This window comes from Monopterus albus, unplaced genomic scaffold (assembly GCF_001952655.1).
Source record: "Monopterus albus unplaced genomic scaffold, M_albus_1.0 scaffold23.1, whole genome shotgun sequence".
Taxonomy (NCBI): Eukaryota; Metazoa; Chordata; class Actinopteri; order Synbranchiformes; family Synbranchidae; genus Monopterus; species Monopterus albus.
Genome location: NW_018127903.1, coordinates 3,922,636 through 3,940,382, shown reverse-complemented (window position 1 = coordinate 3,940,382; position 17,747 = coordinate 3,922,636). Strand labels below are relative to the sequence as shown.

Here is a 17,747-nt window from a genome sequence, read left to right as displayed (position 1 = left end):
TTCCTGCTGTTGGACGAATAGCCCTGTTATATGAAAAGTAATCCAATCATAACATTTTGATCAACTTTAATCTATGCTCTCAGATGACACAGAAGACACAGGATACTTCATGTACAGTATATTACTCTAGATGGGTTTAGTCTGAATGTACTGAAAAAACTTAGAAAAAATCAACTGGACTAGATTGCTAGGTCAAAGACGTTTCACCTCTCATCCAAGAGGCTTCATCAGTTCTGATGAAGCCTTTTCGACCTAGAAATCTAGTCCAGTTGATTTTTCTAAGTTTTTCCAGCTTACTATGACCTGGATGACTGAGAATCTGCACAGACATCTGAATGTACTGGACATCTTACTACTATGAATGTGAATGATCGTATCTCTGCCAAAATATCCTGTGTTTAATTAATCATGTGGCTCCTGGTGATTTTGCTATGCACTGTTGTATGTACTGACAACTATCATTGAATTATTTTGATACTAAATAATTTGTTAAAAACTGATGATTTTCAGGTAGGTTCTGCAGAGTTCCAACCTAAGATCAGGATCTCATAATTACAACATCCTGATCTTGTTATTAGGCGATCCTGATTTCATAATTATGAGATCAGGTTAGTCACCAGTGAGTGAGTCAATGAGGTTCCCTAACCTGATTTCATAGTACCTCCTGCCAAAATTTTGCTCCGGTAACTCACCTCCAAAGCGGGCAGAATTCATGATAAGGTTTATATGTTCTGTTACAGTTCGGTGGGTTCCTACAGTGGAAAAGGCCTATACATTTGTGCTTTCCCATGAGGAAATAAAATTTAAATAAAACAGCAAACATAAGCAATACACACTCAGACTCGTTTCAGTGTTGCAGACTCATTCAGCCAGAAGAGATTATCACCGAGCAAAGCTATATGATTCATTTGTAAGATTTGGTTACTCACCACAAAAGGACACAATATGGCTGCTGTCTTCATGAACAAATTTCCTGGTGACAGCTTCCTCCATAATCTGCTTCACCTGTCAATGACAAGGCAGATGCTGGATGACTCATTCATTTATACTGTATGCAACACACACACACACACACACCACACACACACACACACACACACACACACACACACACACACACAGTCTGTGTGGGGCCTTTCTGACTGTGTCATGTACTGTATATCTTTCATAGAATAATTCTGAGTATTTATAACACTAGTGTATGTGTGTGTATAAAAAAAGGTAAATGATGGGAAGACAAAGCTCAGGGCTGAAAAGTTAAGAGGAAGAGGAGGAAAAACACTGACTGGGAAGAGTGATGGATGAGTCACCAGCTCTCATCCCAAGGAGCTCTACTGGAAAACGGAGGTGGTACATTTCGGGGTGGAGGGGAAATAAAGGAAAGGGGGGGGGGCATCCACCCCAGACCCCCTTTTGAGAACAGTTTATAATCCTCAGTGGGAGCAACTGATTCTTTTGCTTCAAAGCCTGATTAAATCCTACTGAAGCAGACCCAGTTTCTTTTGAAAAAAAGATGGAGAAAGTCCAACATGTACTCACAAAGTAATGTTCGTTAATTAGGTTTGCCTCATCATGGTGATTTGACTTTCTATGCGCTGACCCTGTCAAAAGCTACAGAACAATACTTAAGACGACTGATAAATCAATTCCTCTGGTGGTTATGGAGACATCTCCCTGTGTGGACACCGCTCTGCACGGGGAATATCAATCTCCGGATACAGCCACACAGCAGTAATTTCCTGTTGAAATGAGTCTGTTAGCGACAACCGTATTACATACATCATCATCTTCTACACAAACTCAGACACATGCACACACAGACAGATATTTTGCTCCAAATTTTGAGGTTCCCTGTGTTCTGTTTTAAACTTCTTTCCAATCTACATACGGATTCAATCTGTCGGTGGTGTGAGGAAATCATTTCTCTGTCAGTCAGTTTGGTCATCACAAAGCAGCCAGCTGTCAAACAATATTACTTTTCATGGCTTAATATTTACATCTTGATCATAAAATTTTCCCAGAGATAAAGTTCTTTCTCCAGGTTACATTTTCCACTGTGGCTCAATTTTATGGACCAATGCTTTTAATATCTATCTTACCTGCTATAAAGAGATGGACTATGACACCTATGATTGTGATCATCTGCTTACAAAAAAGTTGTAATATGTATTATGAGTTAAAGTAATTTGTTAAGCAGTTGTAATGTGAGCTGAAATATTGGCAGTAAAATGTACTGGCAGTAAAAATATAAAAGTAGCCTAATTATTAGTCATATTCATCAGAGGAAAGGTCCGTGTGAGAGTGTTATGCTATGATATTATTATTACTGGGGCATTGCTATCTTGCATTTTAATGTTGTAGTTAGTCAAAATGAATTAAATCTGCATACTTTACTGTATATACTGTACTGTTAGGTAGTTTAATGTGAGACACTGTATCATCTTTCATCAGCTGATTTATGTATGCAAATCTTGATCTGCAAAATTAGCAACAGTATCTCTCAAATGTAGTACTAAGTGTTAAGGCTTTGTCAAATGTAGAGAAGTATAAAGTGGTATAAAACAGAAATAACCAAATAGTCAAACTCAAAACTGTAATTGAGTAAAGGTTCTTTCTACCACAGGCAACTTAATATTGTGTTATCAATGCATCACAATGTAGTATGTTTTATGAAAATGTAATTAGGCAGACATTTATAGATAATCTAAAAATAACCTGATATACAGATGTTTTTGGAGTATTCAGAAAAACACTTGAAAAAAATGCAAATTGCTATTAAAATTATAAATGTAAACCATCTTTCAAATATAAAATTATACTAAAACCTTTTTTCCTCAGATTTGACAGTGACACACAAAACAACCAGTTTTTCCATGACAGCGCTGAGAAAAATCTGCCCACTGGAAGATGAAGCCTAAAACTGACTAATCTCTAACTCCTGAAAGGACTAAAAAGGGTTTGAAAACTCTTGGAAAACCAATGTGCCCAGAACTATGCCTGCTAAAGACATCTATATAAAAAACATTTGCTAATTAGACAGCAGTTATTATGCAAATGGGGCCTGTTCGCATCAGTAGCGCTGTTATCTTCAGCATCAACAGAAATGATTCATACTGCTAGCACAACAGAGACAGTGCCAGTCTGATGTGATGCACTCCTGCTCCGCTCATAATCAGACTTACACAAAGGCCTGTATGCGCACACACAAACACACAAAGAAAGTGCAGGGAACTTTGTGCGGCAGTTTTCTTTCTGAGTACATCTGACATACAAAACGTTGACGGATTTGGATGTTTTCTCTTCTCTGAGGAATTTAAATGGCGACGTGTCTAAGCACAGACAACCAATAGGTTTCTATGGAGATGGTACATGTCACACGGTGGATCACTTTGTATTGGATGAGTCAACAACATTCATTCATCTCTGAAATAAACAATAATAATAAAATTTAAAAAAGGTCGCAATTCCCCAACTATTACTCTACTCACAATTTGCCATTTGGAATAGCCATAAAATTCCACCCCAATATATATTTTCACTAGGATTTACAGGTAAAACATTGTGCACGACCTGACAGCAGTCATTAAATATTTCTCTTGCAGCAGCAAAGCCCGGTGAGACTGCTCTCACTAATCACAGTAGCTTCAAGGCATCATCCAGGGTGATAAAAGGTGTTCAGAGTATTCCAATTAACTCCTGCAACAGCAGAGCCAATAAACAAGGCCCAGGGAAAAAGCCTCAGCCATTAACATCCACTCATCATTATTCATCATCTCTGTTGCCACCGATGAATGAAGGAGACACACAATGAAAAAAAGATGAAAAATCATCACTGTTACACATTAATCCATGTGCATGGATCTGCAGCTGTGATGCATAGCTCTCTATTTGAATTATGATTCCATTATTCGAGCTACAATATAAAAACGAGGTAGCAGACTGCTAAAAAGCAGTGAGAAGTGAGTCCACCACAAAAATCAATGCAACCACAACATAATCTGAAATAGCTGAAAAGGCGGTCTAGTGCTGAAGCTTTTGATCACACCTGATGATCATCTTCAGCAGATGCAGTTGTCCAGTTATTAGCACTTTGAGGACTTCTTGTCCACGTTAGCTTATCCTTGTGGTCAGACTGTTTTGTTAATTTTAAAGATCGAGAGTGAACTTCCAGTCTTGACCTGAAATAATTTTATAAATCACATATCAAGGTTGAGGTGGACCACTGAGCTGCTGCTATTTTTGATATAGAGAGAAGAAACTCCTCACTACACTCACACAAGGTCATCTAGTTTATTAAACATTAAACACTGATGGTATGTTTTAATTAATTCAGTTTGATTATAAGTGTTGCACAGACTAATACAAGCTGTGCTGAGTGTCAAACTTCTAGCAGCATCTCTCAATACATCCCATCCATGTTGAGACCTGATTATGAGCACATTAACCTGAAGAGGTCAAAAACTGCATATCCGTGTCACTCTCTTTTTGGCAGCAATATTAGATGATTTCCCTGCAGCTTTTCTCTGCAGTATTAATCAACCCTGTTCTAATGTTTTCTATCAGTGTGCTACTAGGAATCAATATATGCAATAGAACACACAGGACTGGTGGATTATCTTACAATCTGCTGCCAGAAACCTTACCCCACTCAGCCTTAAAAAAAAAAAAAAACAACAGGAAAGTAAATGGTGCCGATCTCTGTGGCCTGCGTATTTTCTAATAGTCCTGCTCCCTCTTTTTCCTTTAGCAAACACAGGTGTGTGTTTGTGTTGGTGTGCACGTGTGACATACAAAAAGGCAGAGGGAGGAGCACGATCAGATCAAGACAAAGAGACATAACCAGACAGACAGACATAACCAGACAGAGATAGGCTCTGTATCAAAGCTAAGGCAAATAAGAGATCTCATTCAAACCAATTTTGTGCCATGAGGTAATTCTGTTGCCATAGACATCCTGTGCTCTCTGGATAATGGCCCACATCCAGGTATATCTGAGCAGACGGGTGGCACACAACCAGTTGGATAAGGAGAGCATGAGAACACGCAGCGCAGAGATGCCGTATGGTATAACCCACACAGAGAAATAACAATCATGAACTAATGGGACATAGTATAAACATCACACATCATTCCTTTGAGAGGAAAAGATTTGAAAAACAACTTCAAATTCGAGCTTTTCTGTTTACTCTCCTAGACTAATGCTAATTTTCATGAAGTGCTATCTCTGAATTAAATGAGCTATCATGCTAACAAACTGTGCTGTTGGTCCCTCTATGGACTCCATCAGTTGAATTTGTTGTAAGCAGCTGAAGAGCCACTGTTACTGAATCTCAGCAGGCATATCGACATACAGGAGGTGGGTTTAATCATGGGAAGGGTCTGGTTTCTACTGATAAGACTGCAAACAGAGGAAAACAATACAGAGCTGTTTCCACATTCCTCTGTTCACAGAATCTAGGGCGTGATTTTTCCCTATGTTTCTTTGGCAGAAATAAAGTCTTGCAATTTATGAAGCAATGAGAGATCAAACTAATAAAAAAGATGAATCAATTGTCAACAAAAGAAGTTTTTTTTTTAAGGGTCTAGACTGATAAGGGAATCTGGTCCGGAAAACGGAATGATTAACTCCGCTCTAATAAAGGTATTGTTAATATTTCTCTGCTTCGGTCATTTTGCTTTAGTGACCAAAACACACAATACTAGCTGAGGCCGGTTTATGTTGGAAAGCTCCCAGAACTGAAGGTGTTTGCTGTTAATGGTTTGGCCTAAATGTTAAGTGAAGTGTTGGTGATAAAGAGTAAATATCCCCAGAACACTGGGAAACAACAGCCTCAGCAGTAGTGACCACAAAGTACACACCACTGTAGGACAATGGAGTGGCACACACATCAGTTTGCTAATATGTCAGGCTGAGACTCAGCTTTCATTAAAAATAAATTAACTATCATCTATCTCTAATACAGTACATGTATTAGTTTGCTTGAAGCTGAATTGTAGCCTACATCTATAATTATTAAATCACACTGTAGTGAACATTTGAATGTTTCTGCTATTATAAGTGTGCTTCAGTTTGTTTCCTTTCAGTTGTTCAATTATTTAGCCTGACTTGTGAGCTATGATAAATGTGTTTGCTAAGGGAGATTTACAGATACCTGATTAAAACAGGTCTTACCTCACAAACTCCTACACAAGATTCCTACATAGAAGTTACTAATTATTAAATTATCAGTGTTTACTAGCAGTAACTTTGGTGTAAGTGCTGTTAAAGCTAGCTGCCTGAACCAACAAACAAAGCTAACTTTAGCTTGCTAATATCACGTTATATAGCCAAAGCAAATAGCTAATGTTACGTTAGTCCGTTTAGAAGAGTAAAATGTGTACAGTGGGGTCGTCATATCTGACTTGACCCTTGTTCTGAAAAATGCTGTTAAATGCTGATGTAAAAGTTTATGAAACTGCATTTTGCAAAACAACAGCCTATAACGGCGCTATAGCCGTTTCATACCAGTCATATTGCTTTTAATGCTGCATTCACGCGATGTCGGCAAAAGGACATACAGGAAAAGACATGCTATTCTGAGCAGTGTTCAAGCACTATGATTATTACGAGGTGGTTAGCCTTAGTGCTAATTTCGTAGTCATTTCAGATAAACAGTCTAAATTTGCTCATTTGCGTTACGTATTTGTAGAAATCTGTTACCAAGGGAAATCAGACAGGCTATAAACAAACAGTATATCTCCTGTAAATTAGCTGAATTGTATTAATGCCAGCTGTGGTTTGTAGCTATCCACCAACAGGTTGTTGTCATATCTGTAGTTCTTTCCACTAAATGGGAGAAATCGTCGGCAGACGCATTTTGCCACGTTAAATGACCATTTAACACACACAGGAACGTGAACGCAGCACGAGCCATTTAGCAAATAACTAATTTAAAAGCATTTATGAAGGACTTTAACACATTAACATAGTGACGGATTTAAGAATAGCAGGTGTAACCCCACCCTGTGCTATGAATGCAGTTTCAGATCCTGAATAGGCCTGTTTGTCTGTTTGAAATTATTGACAGCTACAAAATAAGAACTTCAGTCCATATGAGATGAATGCTGCAGGTCATAACAATGTGATAATAGGTAGCCACGATAAGCAAGTTGAGAATGTGGATATTTAGCTGGTGTGACTCAAAATCAGTTTTCTTTAAAAACCAGTGAAACCCAAGAGAAGAAGTTGGCCTAACAAATCGTCATCCATTTTCCTTCAAATGGATACTCATGCAGCTTGAGCTTTACATTTCGGCATCAGCACCATCTGCCTTCATATGAAATGATGACAGTGACATTTTGAAACTGAATAACATGTTGCACATCTTTATGCATGCATGTATTGAGTCTTTGCTCCATCATATGGGGCACAAAATGTATAACAAAAGACTTAAGTTTCCTGAGAGCTCTCTGTTTATATACAGGGATGAAGATCTCCAAGAAGAAACCACATTCAAGGGCTGAATGTCAGACAGACTAAATGGTAGTGACGTTTAATATGCTCTATGCTGAACTCTTAGTGTTGAAAGGCAGCTGAAAGACCCACCAGACCTGCTTGCATATTTGTTTCCACTCAACACCATAACTCATTAAATGTATTACACACACAGGAACATGTTGTGTCTGACTGAAACCACCAAATAGCTTGGCAGAAGGCTGATAGTTTGCATTACCATAAACACCACAAACACTGACTATAGACAATCTGTTTGTTTCATGCTGCTTCTCCACCTGAATAATTACTGAGCTGCAGCACGGACACCACTGAATAAGAAATATAGATTTTACAGTAAAGAACATCCAGTACTGTAATGACAACTGCCAGCATTCTAATATCTAACAAAGCCTTGCTTTCTAATCATTTTAAGAAGGTTGCGATCCAGATGAGCGTCCAAGACACACCAGGTGTCCTCACCAGGAAAAGAAGGAACATTTAGCACAAGCAGGGATCACGTTAGAAACCTCCCTCTGTACAGGACGAACTATACAGCTTCATACAAACCAGCGTGTTTGTTTTTCCGACTCGTTAACTGTTGAGCTGAAAACACCCACCTCCTTCTTGACAGTGCGCAGCAGCCTCTGTCGGGTTTCTGCTTCTATAACACAGCACACACAGTCCCACACAAGACATTTATACTCGGTATTACAACTTAACTTCTATTCTACAGTATCTCAATTGAACACAGATAGGATTTTGACATGTTTGTCTTCATAATTTTTGCTCCCACCTGCCATAATTGTTGCCATGGATGCTGTCTGTGCGTGCAAGTAGCAGCCCTCCCCTCAGCAGTGAGCGCTGCTCGGACACTGCGAGGTGGCTCACGACTCCACCCCCCCCTTCACACACGCCTCTTAAAGATGCACACAAGAGCCCCCATTGGATGATCTAGCAACCAGTAGAGCAGCCTAATATTTACATTAACAGCTTTCTAGCCCTAACATCTAAATGTATTCTTTCATTATAGCTGCCTACAACAACAATATTGCGTTCCAGATGTGCTTTCAGTGACAAGTCAGTGTACATTTAGCTAAGAAGTAGACAATAATTTATTGCCATTCAATGCAAATAAATGAAACAAAAAATCATAAAATATGTTTTATGATCATGAAGTGTAAACAATAAATGGACATGATACAATATGTCGAGGTCTGACTTTTGTTTGTAAATTTCCCTGACATGGAAACATTTTGTCTACATGCCACCTCGTGGTCGAAACGTGGAATGACAGTCAGATAAAATCATATAAAGTACCAGATACTATAGATCCAAATCGCACAGATTCCTATAGAAATGAAAATGTGGTTCAGCTTCTGACCCAACCTTTGGATGAGCTATTTTAATGATCTGTCTCATTTTAAACCACATGTGTCACTTTGTTTTCAGAGTGATATGTTCAGAAAAAATGCTCAAAACATGAGGCATATCAGGTCATATTTCAGGGTTAACATCAGTAGCGAGGATAATCAAAATGTTGTGTTTTCATTTGTAGAAACAGTTGTGATGCTTCCACATATTACAATATAGTGGCCATTGTTTGATTTGATTTGATTTGATTTGATTGTTCCAGCCATCTGGCACCTTTAGTTCAGTACAGTGTTTAAAGAAAAATCTATTAAAGAGCTAAAGCAGTAGACAAAAAAACATTCAATTCTTTTTGTTTCATGCATAATTCAAATTATTCCTAACACACGTGGATAATGCTTCAGCGGTGTAGCTCATACTGTCCAGAAGGGGGCGACTGTGCCATTTCTGACCCCAAAGACCCAAAAAGAGTATCAGTAAACCCATATGGACTGTAATGTTTCAGCTTTTATTGAACTATGGAACCACCTTTCACACTTATACCTAGTGCATGAGTGGGAACACATTCAAGAAAAAAGAAACATCACAGTCTTTATTTGAACTGGACAAGGTTGATATAGGCTTCAGTGCACTAGAGTCTTGGGGCCATAAGTCCAGTACTGACTGGAGGACTAAACTGTCAGGTAGATCAGATGGTGAAAGAGAGGAGTGATAACACAGGATGACAGACTGAGAGGAGCAGAGGGCCCCCTCAAAGGTCCTTTTATAGTTTTAGTCCCAGCCAAATCCTTGGGTTGTTCTGTGGATGAACATGTGAAGAAATGAGTCCTAAACCGTGAGCACTAATTACATTGTCAGACCTGTAATCTTACAATTCGACATGGTAATACCAGGCCAAACAACAAGTGCCAAACATTCAGGCATTCAAATGTAATTAGGTGATATATTTTTAAAATAGTCACTGAAAATATAAAGCAGTGGTTTATGTGTCTTTTCTAAAGGAAGGCATTCTGTTTCTGCAGTGGCTTCATTGTGATGTCTGTGTCTTTCTTCCTGCATTTTCCTCACAAACATCCTTTTAAACCTGAAATTCCCTCATTGCTATGACTCCCACCTTTAGATAATATGAGGTAATAGCATGTCTTGTTAAAACCTCTGCCTGAGTAAATGGCTCACCAGAGCACCCGACCAGCTTGCCTTTGCTTATATCAAAGGGAAGCCGACTGTGTATTTGTATTATGTTAGTTAAAACACCTGCATTTATTTAAATCATTATTCCGCACAAAACCATGACTGTTTAAAATGATGGTCTCATGTCAGTAGGGGATAAAATATAAAATCCCCAAATATACCCCTGGTTGTTCTTTTGAATCAAAATAAGATGCAAGTAATTAAAATTACAAATAGAACAGGCTCTAATGGAAATTTTTCACTTTTTTAGACTTAGAAGACAATAATAATCAAAAGAATCAAAACTAGAGCCAACTGAATGCTGGGAAAATATTAATTGTTATCTAAATGACAACAATTTAAATGTGTTTCAAATAAAACTAAGCACAGTTTTAGAAATAACAATGTGTCGTATCGGTGTCTGTCTGTCTGTGGACAGGTACAACGGGCACATTTTCATGTGTGATTAGAGTCGACATGCTCTAACAGGCAGCAGAGCATGTGGCGGGAGACCTGTCAGTCTGATGTTCTTCTGCCCATGTGCCGATGCAGTCTGACAGTATAGTACTGTATTTTAGAAAAGGCCAGTGCTGGATAGTTTGTTGTATGCTGCTATGCTTTTGACCCTTGGGGGGCAGCCATAACCTTTTCTCCCAGACTGGATGGTTGCTTAATACTCACCATCCATCCATCCAGTATCTTAAAGTAAGTTATCAAACAAATCATCTGCATTTCACCCTTTTACATCTTCAGCCAGTCAACGAGTCACATGACAGGAGGCCAGACAGTATGGCTTTTGAGTAACAGTTTTATGTTGGTGTTCGGTGTCTCTTGTCCTGTCTCTGTGTCATATCCATCACACAAAGTCATTTTATTTGATGTACTCTGTTTGCTTGCAGACCTGTGTGACTGATCCTTTCTGAATATTGAGTTAGCAGCGTTTTCACTCTGTGCTGTGGTAAAAGTGATGGATTTTATTACAAAGTTGTTTTGTTACGTTTTCCTAATGAGTTCACGTAAGCTGCTGTGATTTTATTCTGCTGTCTTCACCAAACTATATTAGCATAGGATCAAGAAATAAAGATGGCTCAAGGGTTTCTGTATCAGACTTTTGGAAGCTTATATGGACCCTGCTTATTGGTTAAAACAAGGTCTTGACCTTGTTACCAGTTTAACTTTTTCTCCAGCTTTGACCCACCTGTTTAATAATAATCACCTTTATTTGGCCAAGTATGTTACACACATGAAATTTGTCTCCTGTAGAGAACCGAGGCAGCCATCTGCAGCGCCAGCTCACACTGATGGCTCTAACCATTGGGGGCAATTTGGGGGTTCAGTGTCTTGCCCAAGGACACTTCAACATGTGGACTAGCAGGCACCAAGATTCGAACCTATGACCCTTCATGTGATTTTACATAGAAAATTTGATATTGTCAATAAATACATAAAAAATGAATAATTAATATAATCATGTACAAAATTTCCAGGCACCATATGATCATGATCACGATTATGGAAAATATTTCGTGATTTTAAAAAAAGCTCCAGAACAGCTACTAAATGTACCTTGTGGTGATACTTCCTCAGCTGCAATAACTGGTTTCATACATTCTTGGGATGGTAAGAGTGACCATGATATATTCAAAGGTTTCAATTACATACTAGTAAGACAAATATCAATAATCCAGTGGATGGGGTGATGGTGTGAATAATGAACTTTACATATCATGTAATGTTACTGAAGAATGAAAAACAGCAGACATAAATCTTACAGTAATAACCCTTACTATAACAGCAGTGTTTAGTTTGCAGGGCCACTTTATTCAGAATCCAATTAAATTTTGCCATAAACTTGTCATTTTTTAGGCTTGGCAGCACACAGAGGCTGTAAAACCCCCAGCAGGACGTTGATCTCTGTTAGTGAAGGATGGTGAACAGCAAAGATAAATCTGGACACCCACCAACATTGGTTTTGATTTTGCTGGAAAAATTGTTACAGTTACTTTAATGTGAATTAATATGATGTTTTGCCAGAAGCTCGTATTTTAATTGATGATGGGAAGAAAGAATGACTGCTGAAAGCTGCATGTCTATCAGTCCAAGCTGATGGTTAGCTCACGGGGTTTGAAGTCAACAATTCATTCCCTTGAAGCTGCTACAAAAAGTACAAAGCCAGCATAAAAGGATCCATGTTATTGATGAGCTACAACACAATCGATGTAGAGCATCTAAACCTGGTGAAACTCTCTAGTTGAAAGAGAGTTAAAAGCTGCTGTGAGTAAAACCAGACCGCCTCTCTGGTCGGATATCTCCAAGTGTCTGCGGCTCCTCCCACTCGGACCTGTCATCTTTTGAGGAGAATCCGCCTCCTCCCTGTGGAGCTGCTCCTCTGACTGACTTTTCACAGTCCGTTGCCCCGACAGGACTCAGCAGTCATGGCCGGGAGTCTGACCCACCACGGCTCCCCGAAGCCCGGCTACAGCTCCGCCAACGCTGTCCCTGTGCCGGTCATCACACAGACGGACTCCAGGGACAAATGGAGCAAAAAGATGGATTTTCTATTGTCTGTCATTGGCTTTGCTGTGGACCTGGGAAACGTTTGGAGATTTCCGTACATATGTTATCAAAACGGTGGAGGTAAGTTATTTAGAGACTTTTATCAGACCATTCAGTTTAATTTCACAAGTTAAGATGTGAGTAACTTCAGTTCTCATGAGCGGAACCACTTGGTAAAAACTTATATATTTCAGTGAAATCTCAGAATTTGTGCTCAAAATGGTTTTAACAGAAACTGTCCATGGTGCTGAAGAACGCATCTGTAGCCTTCACGTCACCATCGGCCCCAAAAGGGTCTGACATTTTCCCGACGAGATAGTTTTTGTTTGATCGCTTTTTATCAGCGGTTTAACAATAAATAAACTGGACAAATCCCCACCAGGACAAACCTTTTTAAATAATTAGTATTTTATTTATTTATTTTTGCAAACACTTCAGCTTCTAGTGAACATATACGCTTTAAAATCAGGACAGACTGGTTAAGTCCTTATGTTTATATTGTTGGGTTGTGTTTTACATGGTAGTTAAACATCAGCAGTTGAGGGACGTTATGGCAAGGAGAGCTTAAAAGTTTAAATAATAAGGCAGCTGAATGTGCTGCACAGAAGACATAAAAAGGCATTTTATCAGGGGTGAAAATGCATGAAGACGACTAAAAAAATTGAAGAAGACTAAAAACCTTCATGACATGTAACCTCATGCATCCCTGTGCAGGTGCGTTCCTTATTCCCTACATTTTGATGGCCATCTTCGGTGGTGTGCCGCTCTTTTACATGGAGCTGGCACTGGGACAGTTCCACAGAACAGGAGCCATATCCATATGGAAACACATCTGTCCCATTTTCAAAGGTAAGGCACTCTGCTGCTCAATAGCAGATAATAAAATCAGTTTCTGTGGCAAATCTGTGACTTAAAATCAGCTTAATACAGTGACAAGGTTATAGGCTGCTTATTTTAATTTTCTATGGTTGCAAGTAATTTAATCACTAGTAAATCAAAACAAGTCAGTGAATCATTATAGGGACATTTCACAGGCAACGTCTTCTTTTCACATCTCTCTGTTCTGTTCCAGGTATAGGATATGCCATTTGTATCATCGCCTTGTATGTGTCCTTCTACTACAACACCATCATTGCTTGGGCCCTCTTCTACTTCTACTCCTCTTTCTCCAGCATCTTGCCTTGGACAAACTGTGACAATGTGTGGAATACCCCCGACTGCACCAACTATTTTGGCATGGACAACGTCACCTGGACGAATTCCTCCAGGTCTCCAGCAGAGGAATTTTACACGTAAGTGCATGTAAGTGTGAGTAACAGAAACCACATATATAAATAGCTTTACACTAATACTCGACACAGATATTATTAGCTTGTGATTTTGTACAGAAGGTGTTTTGTCTGCTGAAGACGTGGTACTTTATGTGCTTCATCCTAACAGGAGGAATGTTCTGGAGATCCACAAGTCATCAGGGCTGAGAAACGTTGGGGGTGTTCGCTGGCAGTTGATGCTCTGCCTTTTTCTGATTTTCACTATAGTGTACTTTAGCCTCTGGAAGGGCGTGAAGACTTCAGGAAAGGTACCACACTGCACATGCTGTACTGCCATAACTTTATAAAAGATGAGTGTGTATCTTTTTTACTTGGATCACGTGTCCATGATATCTTCCTGATTTCTCTCTTTCTTCCACACCAGGTAGTGTGGGTGACTGCCACCTTGCCCTACATTGTGCTTTTCATCCTACTGATTCGAGGTGCCACGCTACCAGGAGCCTGGAGAGGTGTCGTGTTTTACCTGAAACCCCAGTGGGAGAAGCTGCTGGAGACCAGTGTGAGTTGTACGAAGTTGGTCAGTCAGAAAGGGGTTGAGTTCAGTAATCTCTAACAAAAAATAAATGATCACGCCTCCTTTGAAAATTTTATTTTATACCGTTAATGAGAGCAATTGCACACTTACAGAGGAGTCATGTAATGAAATAAAACATCTGGATTTCCAACCACAAGAGGCCACTGTTTAGTGTATAGCCCTTCATTCATTTTTATCAACCAGCTCCTCGAGAAACCACCTATATTTTTTTCAGTCTATGAAACATTGACATCTTCTTCTCCGGCTTGATGCCGTTGTTTGCTAAAGGTGTCAGTGTTTTGGTTGAACGGGAATATGGATGAGGTGAAATGAGATGCATAAATAAGCCACAGAGCAGGATAATAAGATGCATAATTGCTTTAGATTTTCTGCCCATTAACAAAGGCCTCCCTTTCTGTCTCACTCACCGATATCCAACGCTGCCCTCTTCTTTTTAATGCCGAACGCGTGCTTCTCTTCTGATCTCCCTGCGTACAGCTGTGCAGGGCCTAGATTTCTATATGACTGAGGTTTGAGAACACAAATAACAAAAATAAGGAAGTGATCATTTGGGGTTGTTGATGATAATCTATTTTAAAAATATTGCATTTTGCACTGTTATAAAAACATGATAGTCTCAAATGTGAAGACTTTGTTGGTCTCTATATGTTTCTAGGTGTGGGTGGATGCTGCTGCTCAGATATTCTTCTCCCTGGGGCCGGGGTTTGGGGTCCTCCTGGCTCTCTCCAGCTACAACCCTTTCACAAATAACTGCTATCGGTAAGAAATTATCTGTCCACCAAACTAGGACACACCGATTCATGGAAATCATTTGTGATTTAAACATGATGGCGTGAATGAAAGGCTGAAACCTTTTACATTCTGCACTATGATAAGACAACACACCTCCTTTTGAATTTAAGGCTTGAATTTAATGATTGAAAGCAAATTATTGTGGAAGCTCAAGGGTTTTTTTTTTTTGTTATGTGAACTGTTGTGGGTGATACTTTAAGAACTTTAAAAAACATCTGAAGCAAGTCTTAGTACTTACCCAATTACAAAATGTTGACTTTTGGATAATTGCAACAGCTGTGCATGAGGTTCTTCTTCTTATTTTTATTTATTTTCCTTATTCTTTTTATTTATACAGTATATGCTCATATATTCTTTTTTTTAAATCATGTTGGGTGTTGTTGATGTTGTTGTCTTGTTACTGTTGCTTTTGAGTGTTGTATCTTTTCTATCTTCATATCTGTACTTGCCAGCCAAGAGAACATTATCTGCATGTCTGACAAACAAGAGTATGTAAAGGAACCCACTGAACAGACTTTCAGTGCAAACATCAGTACAGTAGACTCCTACAGTAACTCTTAGAAAAAAAGTCATATTTAAAGAAGTTTTTTTTCAGTAAAAGCAATATAAGTGTCAATTATAATACAGTAACTGTCCTGAAACAAGTTTTCGATTCTTCCTCAACAGTGACGCCATTGTCACGAGTTTGGTGAACTGCCTGACCAGCTTTGTGTCAGGGTTTGTAATCTTCACAGTGCTGGGCTACATGGCAGAGATGAGGAAGGTGGAGGTGGAGGATGTAGCCAGGGATAAAGGTCAGTGGGAAAAAAAAGATCATGAAAAGGAAACACTCAATAATAAAATCAAATACTCGCCTTAATCGTATTCGTTGTTTTCACATTTTCCAGGACCAAGTTTACTTTTCATCACCTACCCAGAAGCCATTGCAAATATGATGGGCTCAACCTTTTTTGCAATCATCTTTTTTGTAATGATGATAACGCTGGGACTGGACAGCACGGTATGAACTATGAATCTGGAAGCTTTGACTACATCACATTATTTCTTTATGTCTAAAATTATGCAGCAACATATGTGATTAAATACCCTTAATTTGGATACTGAAAATTCACGTACTAAATACTGCTAAGGCTGTCATGACTAAAAGTAACACTTCATCAATAAAGATAGCCTTTTTTTTGGTGCCTTTCACAAAAAAAAAAAACATTTTGTTTTCATTTCTTCATTGACTTCAAATAATTAAACGCATGGCCTAGAAGTAATGCTGCTGTGATGTTAATGCAATGTCTACAGAAATGTGCATTTCCCCCTGATCTAAAATATCCAGATTAATTTAATTGGCCTTGCAGACTGAAATGTGTTTAGGCTGTGATACATAGGTAGTGTAATTAAACTAACGACAACGGCTGCCTCTGTGTGTTTCAGTTTGGCGGGCTGGAGGCGATCATCACTGCTGTGTTGGATGAATACCCAGATCATTTATCTCACAGGCGTGAACTTTTTGTTCTGTGCTTGGTAGTTGTCTGCTTTTTGGGCTCTCTAAGCACTCTTACAAATGTAAGCTTTTCCACATTTTACATGTTATTAAACAAAATTCAATCCATCATCACCAAAACAATTATTTTCATGCATCTTTACTATAAGGCTGAGGTTGTTCTGAGTACTGTGTACATTACGATGCAGAGTACAGTACAGCCTAAATAGTCTGTGAAAGGACTGATGATGTTATTAGTCTGTAAAATACTATCAACAGGGTGGTGCCTATGTGGTGAAGCTGTTGGAGGAATTTGGGGTTGGATGCTCCATTATTGCTGTGGGTTTCCTTGAGGCCATTGCAGTTTCCTGGTTCTATGGTAAACAAATTTATTATTGATTTTAGTGGTATTAAGGTTTATCTTTTTTCTGTATTGTAAATCGATTATTTACAGAATCAAATGTATTATCAGCACACAAACAAATACTGTAAGCGACTTTGTCTCATGTTGCCCCTGTTACTTTTGCTGTTTTCAGGCATCAAAAGATTTAGCAATGATGTTCAGGCCATGCTGGGCAAAGCTCCAGGATTTTTCTGGAAGTTGTGCTGGGTCGCCATCAGTCCAGCATTTCTGGCAGTAAGAGACAAAATATTCTGACCTACATTTACAGTAAATACCTAACAAGTAAATCTAAAAGTCTGCAATACTAACTAATAATATTTAGAATACCCATAGAATAGTTGTTTTCAGTTACACACATTGGGAATAGTTTAACATGTAGTCCTGTAAAAAAAAAAAAAACAAACAAACAAAAAAACATTTTAATAAGCTCATCCATTTAAGTTCTCCAGAGATCAACTGGCAGTAGTTGACCAAGACATGAGTCAAAGCTCAGGTTAAGATCAAGAGAAGAGTGGAACAGTGAAGACTACAGAGAGCAGCTACACAGAATATCTTCCACATCTTTTTTTTAACAGCTTGTATATTGCAAAACACTTGGGCAAATGTCAAGTTTCCTCCTCTACACACAGTATATTTTAATATCC

General features: G+C 38.8%; 2 protein-coding genes across 5 annotated transcripts in view; one reads left to right on the top strand and one right to left on the bottom strand.

The window, feature by feature from the left end:
- Nucleotides 1–8,351, bottom strand: part of sgsm1a (small G protein signaling modulator 1a) — a 26,279-nt gene extending 17,928 nt beyond the window's left edge. For 2 of the 3 annotated variants that reach the window (XM_020594387.1, XM_020594388.1), the window contains exons 1-3: nucleotides 8,268–8,351; nucleotides 8,092–8,135; nucleotides 930–1,005 (exon numbers count right to left, since the gene is read on the bottom strand). In XM_020594387.1, the coding sequence (XP_020450043.1) occupies nucleotides 930–1,005; nucleotides 8,092–8,135; nucleotides 8,268–8,286 (139 nt within the window). In that variant the 5' untranslated portion in view covers nucleotides 8,287–8,351. Of the gene's footprint in view, nucleotides 1–929; nucleotides 1,006–6,172; nucleotides 8,061–8,091; nucleotides 8,136–8,267 lie in introns of those variants that run through there. The other variant, XM_020594390.1, reaches the window with a different exon arrangement.
- Nucleotides 8,352–12,438: 4,087 nt separating this feature from the next.
- slc6a4b (solute carrier family 6 member 4b) overlaps nucleotides 12,439–17,747 on the top strand; it is a 6,359-nt gene continuing 1,050 nt past the window's right edge. Inside the window, exons 1-11 of one of the 2 annotated variants that reach the window (XM_020594487.1) lie at nucleotides 12,439–12,649; nucleotides 13,283–13,417; nucleotides 13,741–13,870; nucleotides 14,009–14,147; nucleotides 14,264–14,398; nucleotides 15,090–15,193; nucleotides 15,893–16,020; nucleotides 16,114–16,226; nucleotides 16,652–16,783; nucleotides 16,980–17,079; nucleotides 17,237–17,337. In XM_020594487.1, coding sequence (XP_020450143.1) covers nucleotides 12,448–12,649; nucleotides 13,283–13,417; nucleotides 13,741–13,870; nucleotides 14,009–14,147; nucleotides 14,264–14,398; nucleotides 15,090–15,193; nucleotides 15,893–16,020; nucleotides 16,114–16,226; nucleotides 16,652–16,783; nucleotides 16,980–17,079; nucleotides 17,237–17,337 — 1,419 coding nt within the window. In that variant the 5' untranslated portion in view covers nucleotides 12,439–12,447. Of the gene's footprint in view, nucleotides 12,650–13,282; nucleotides 13,418–13,640; nucleotides 13,871–14,008; nucleotides 14,148–14,263; nucleotides 14,399–15,089; nucleotides 15,194–15,892; nucleotides 16,021–16,113; nucleotides 16,227–16,651; nucleotides 16,784–16,979; nucleotides 17,080–17,236; nucleotides 17,338–17,747 lie in introns of both variants that reach the window. The other variant, XM_020594486.1, reaches the window with a different exon arrangement.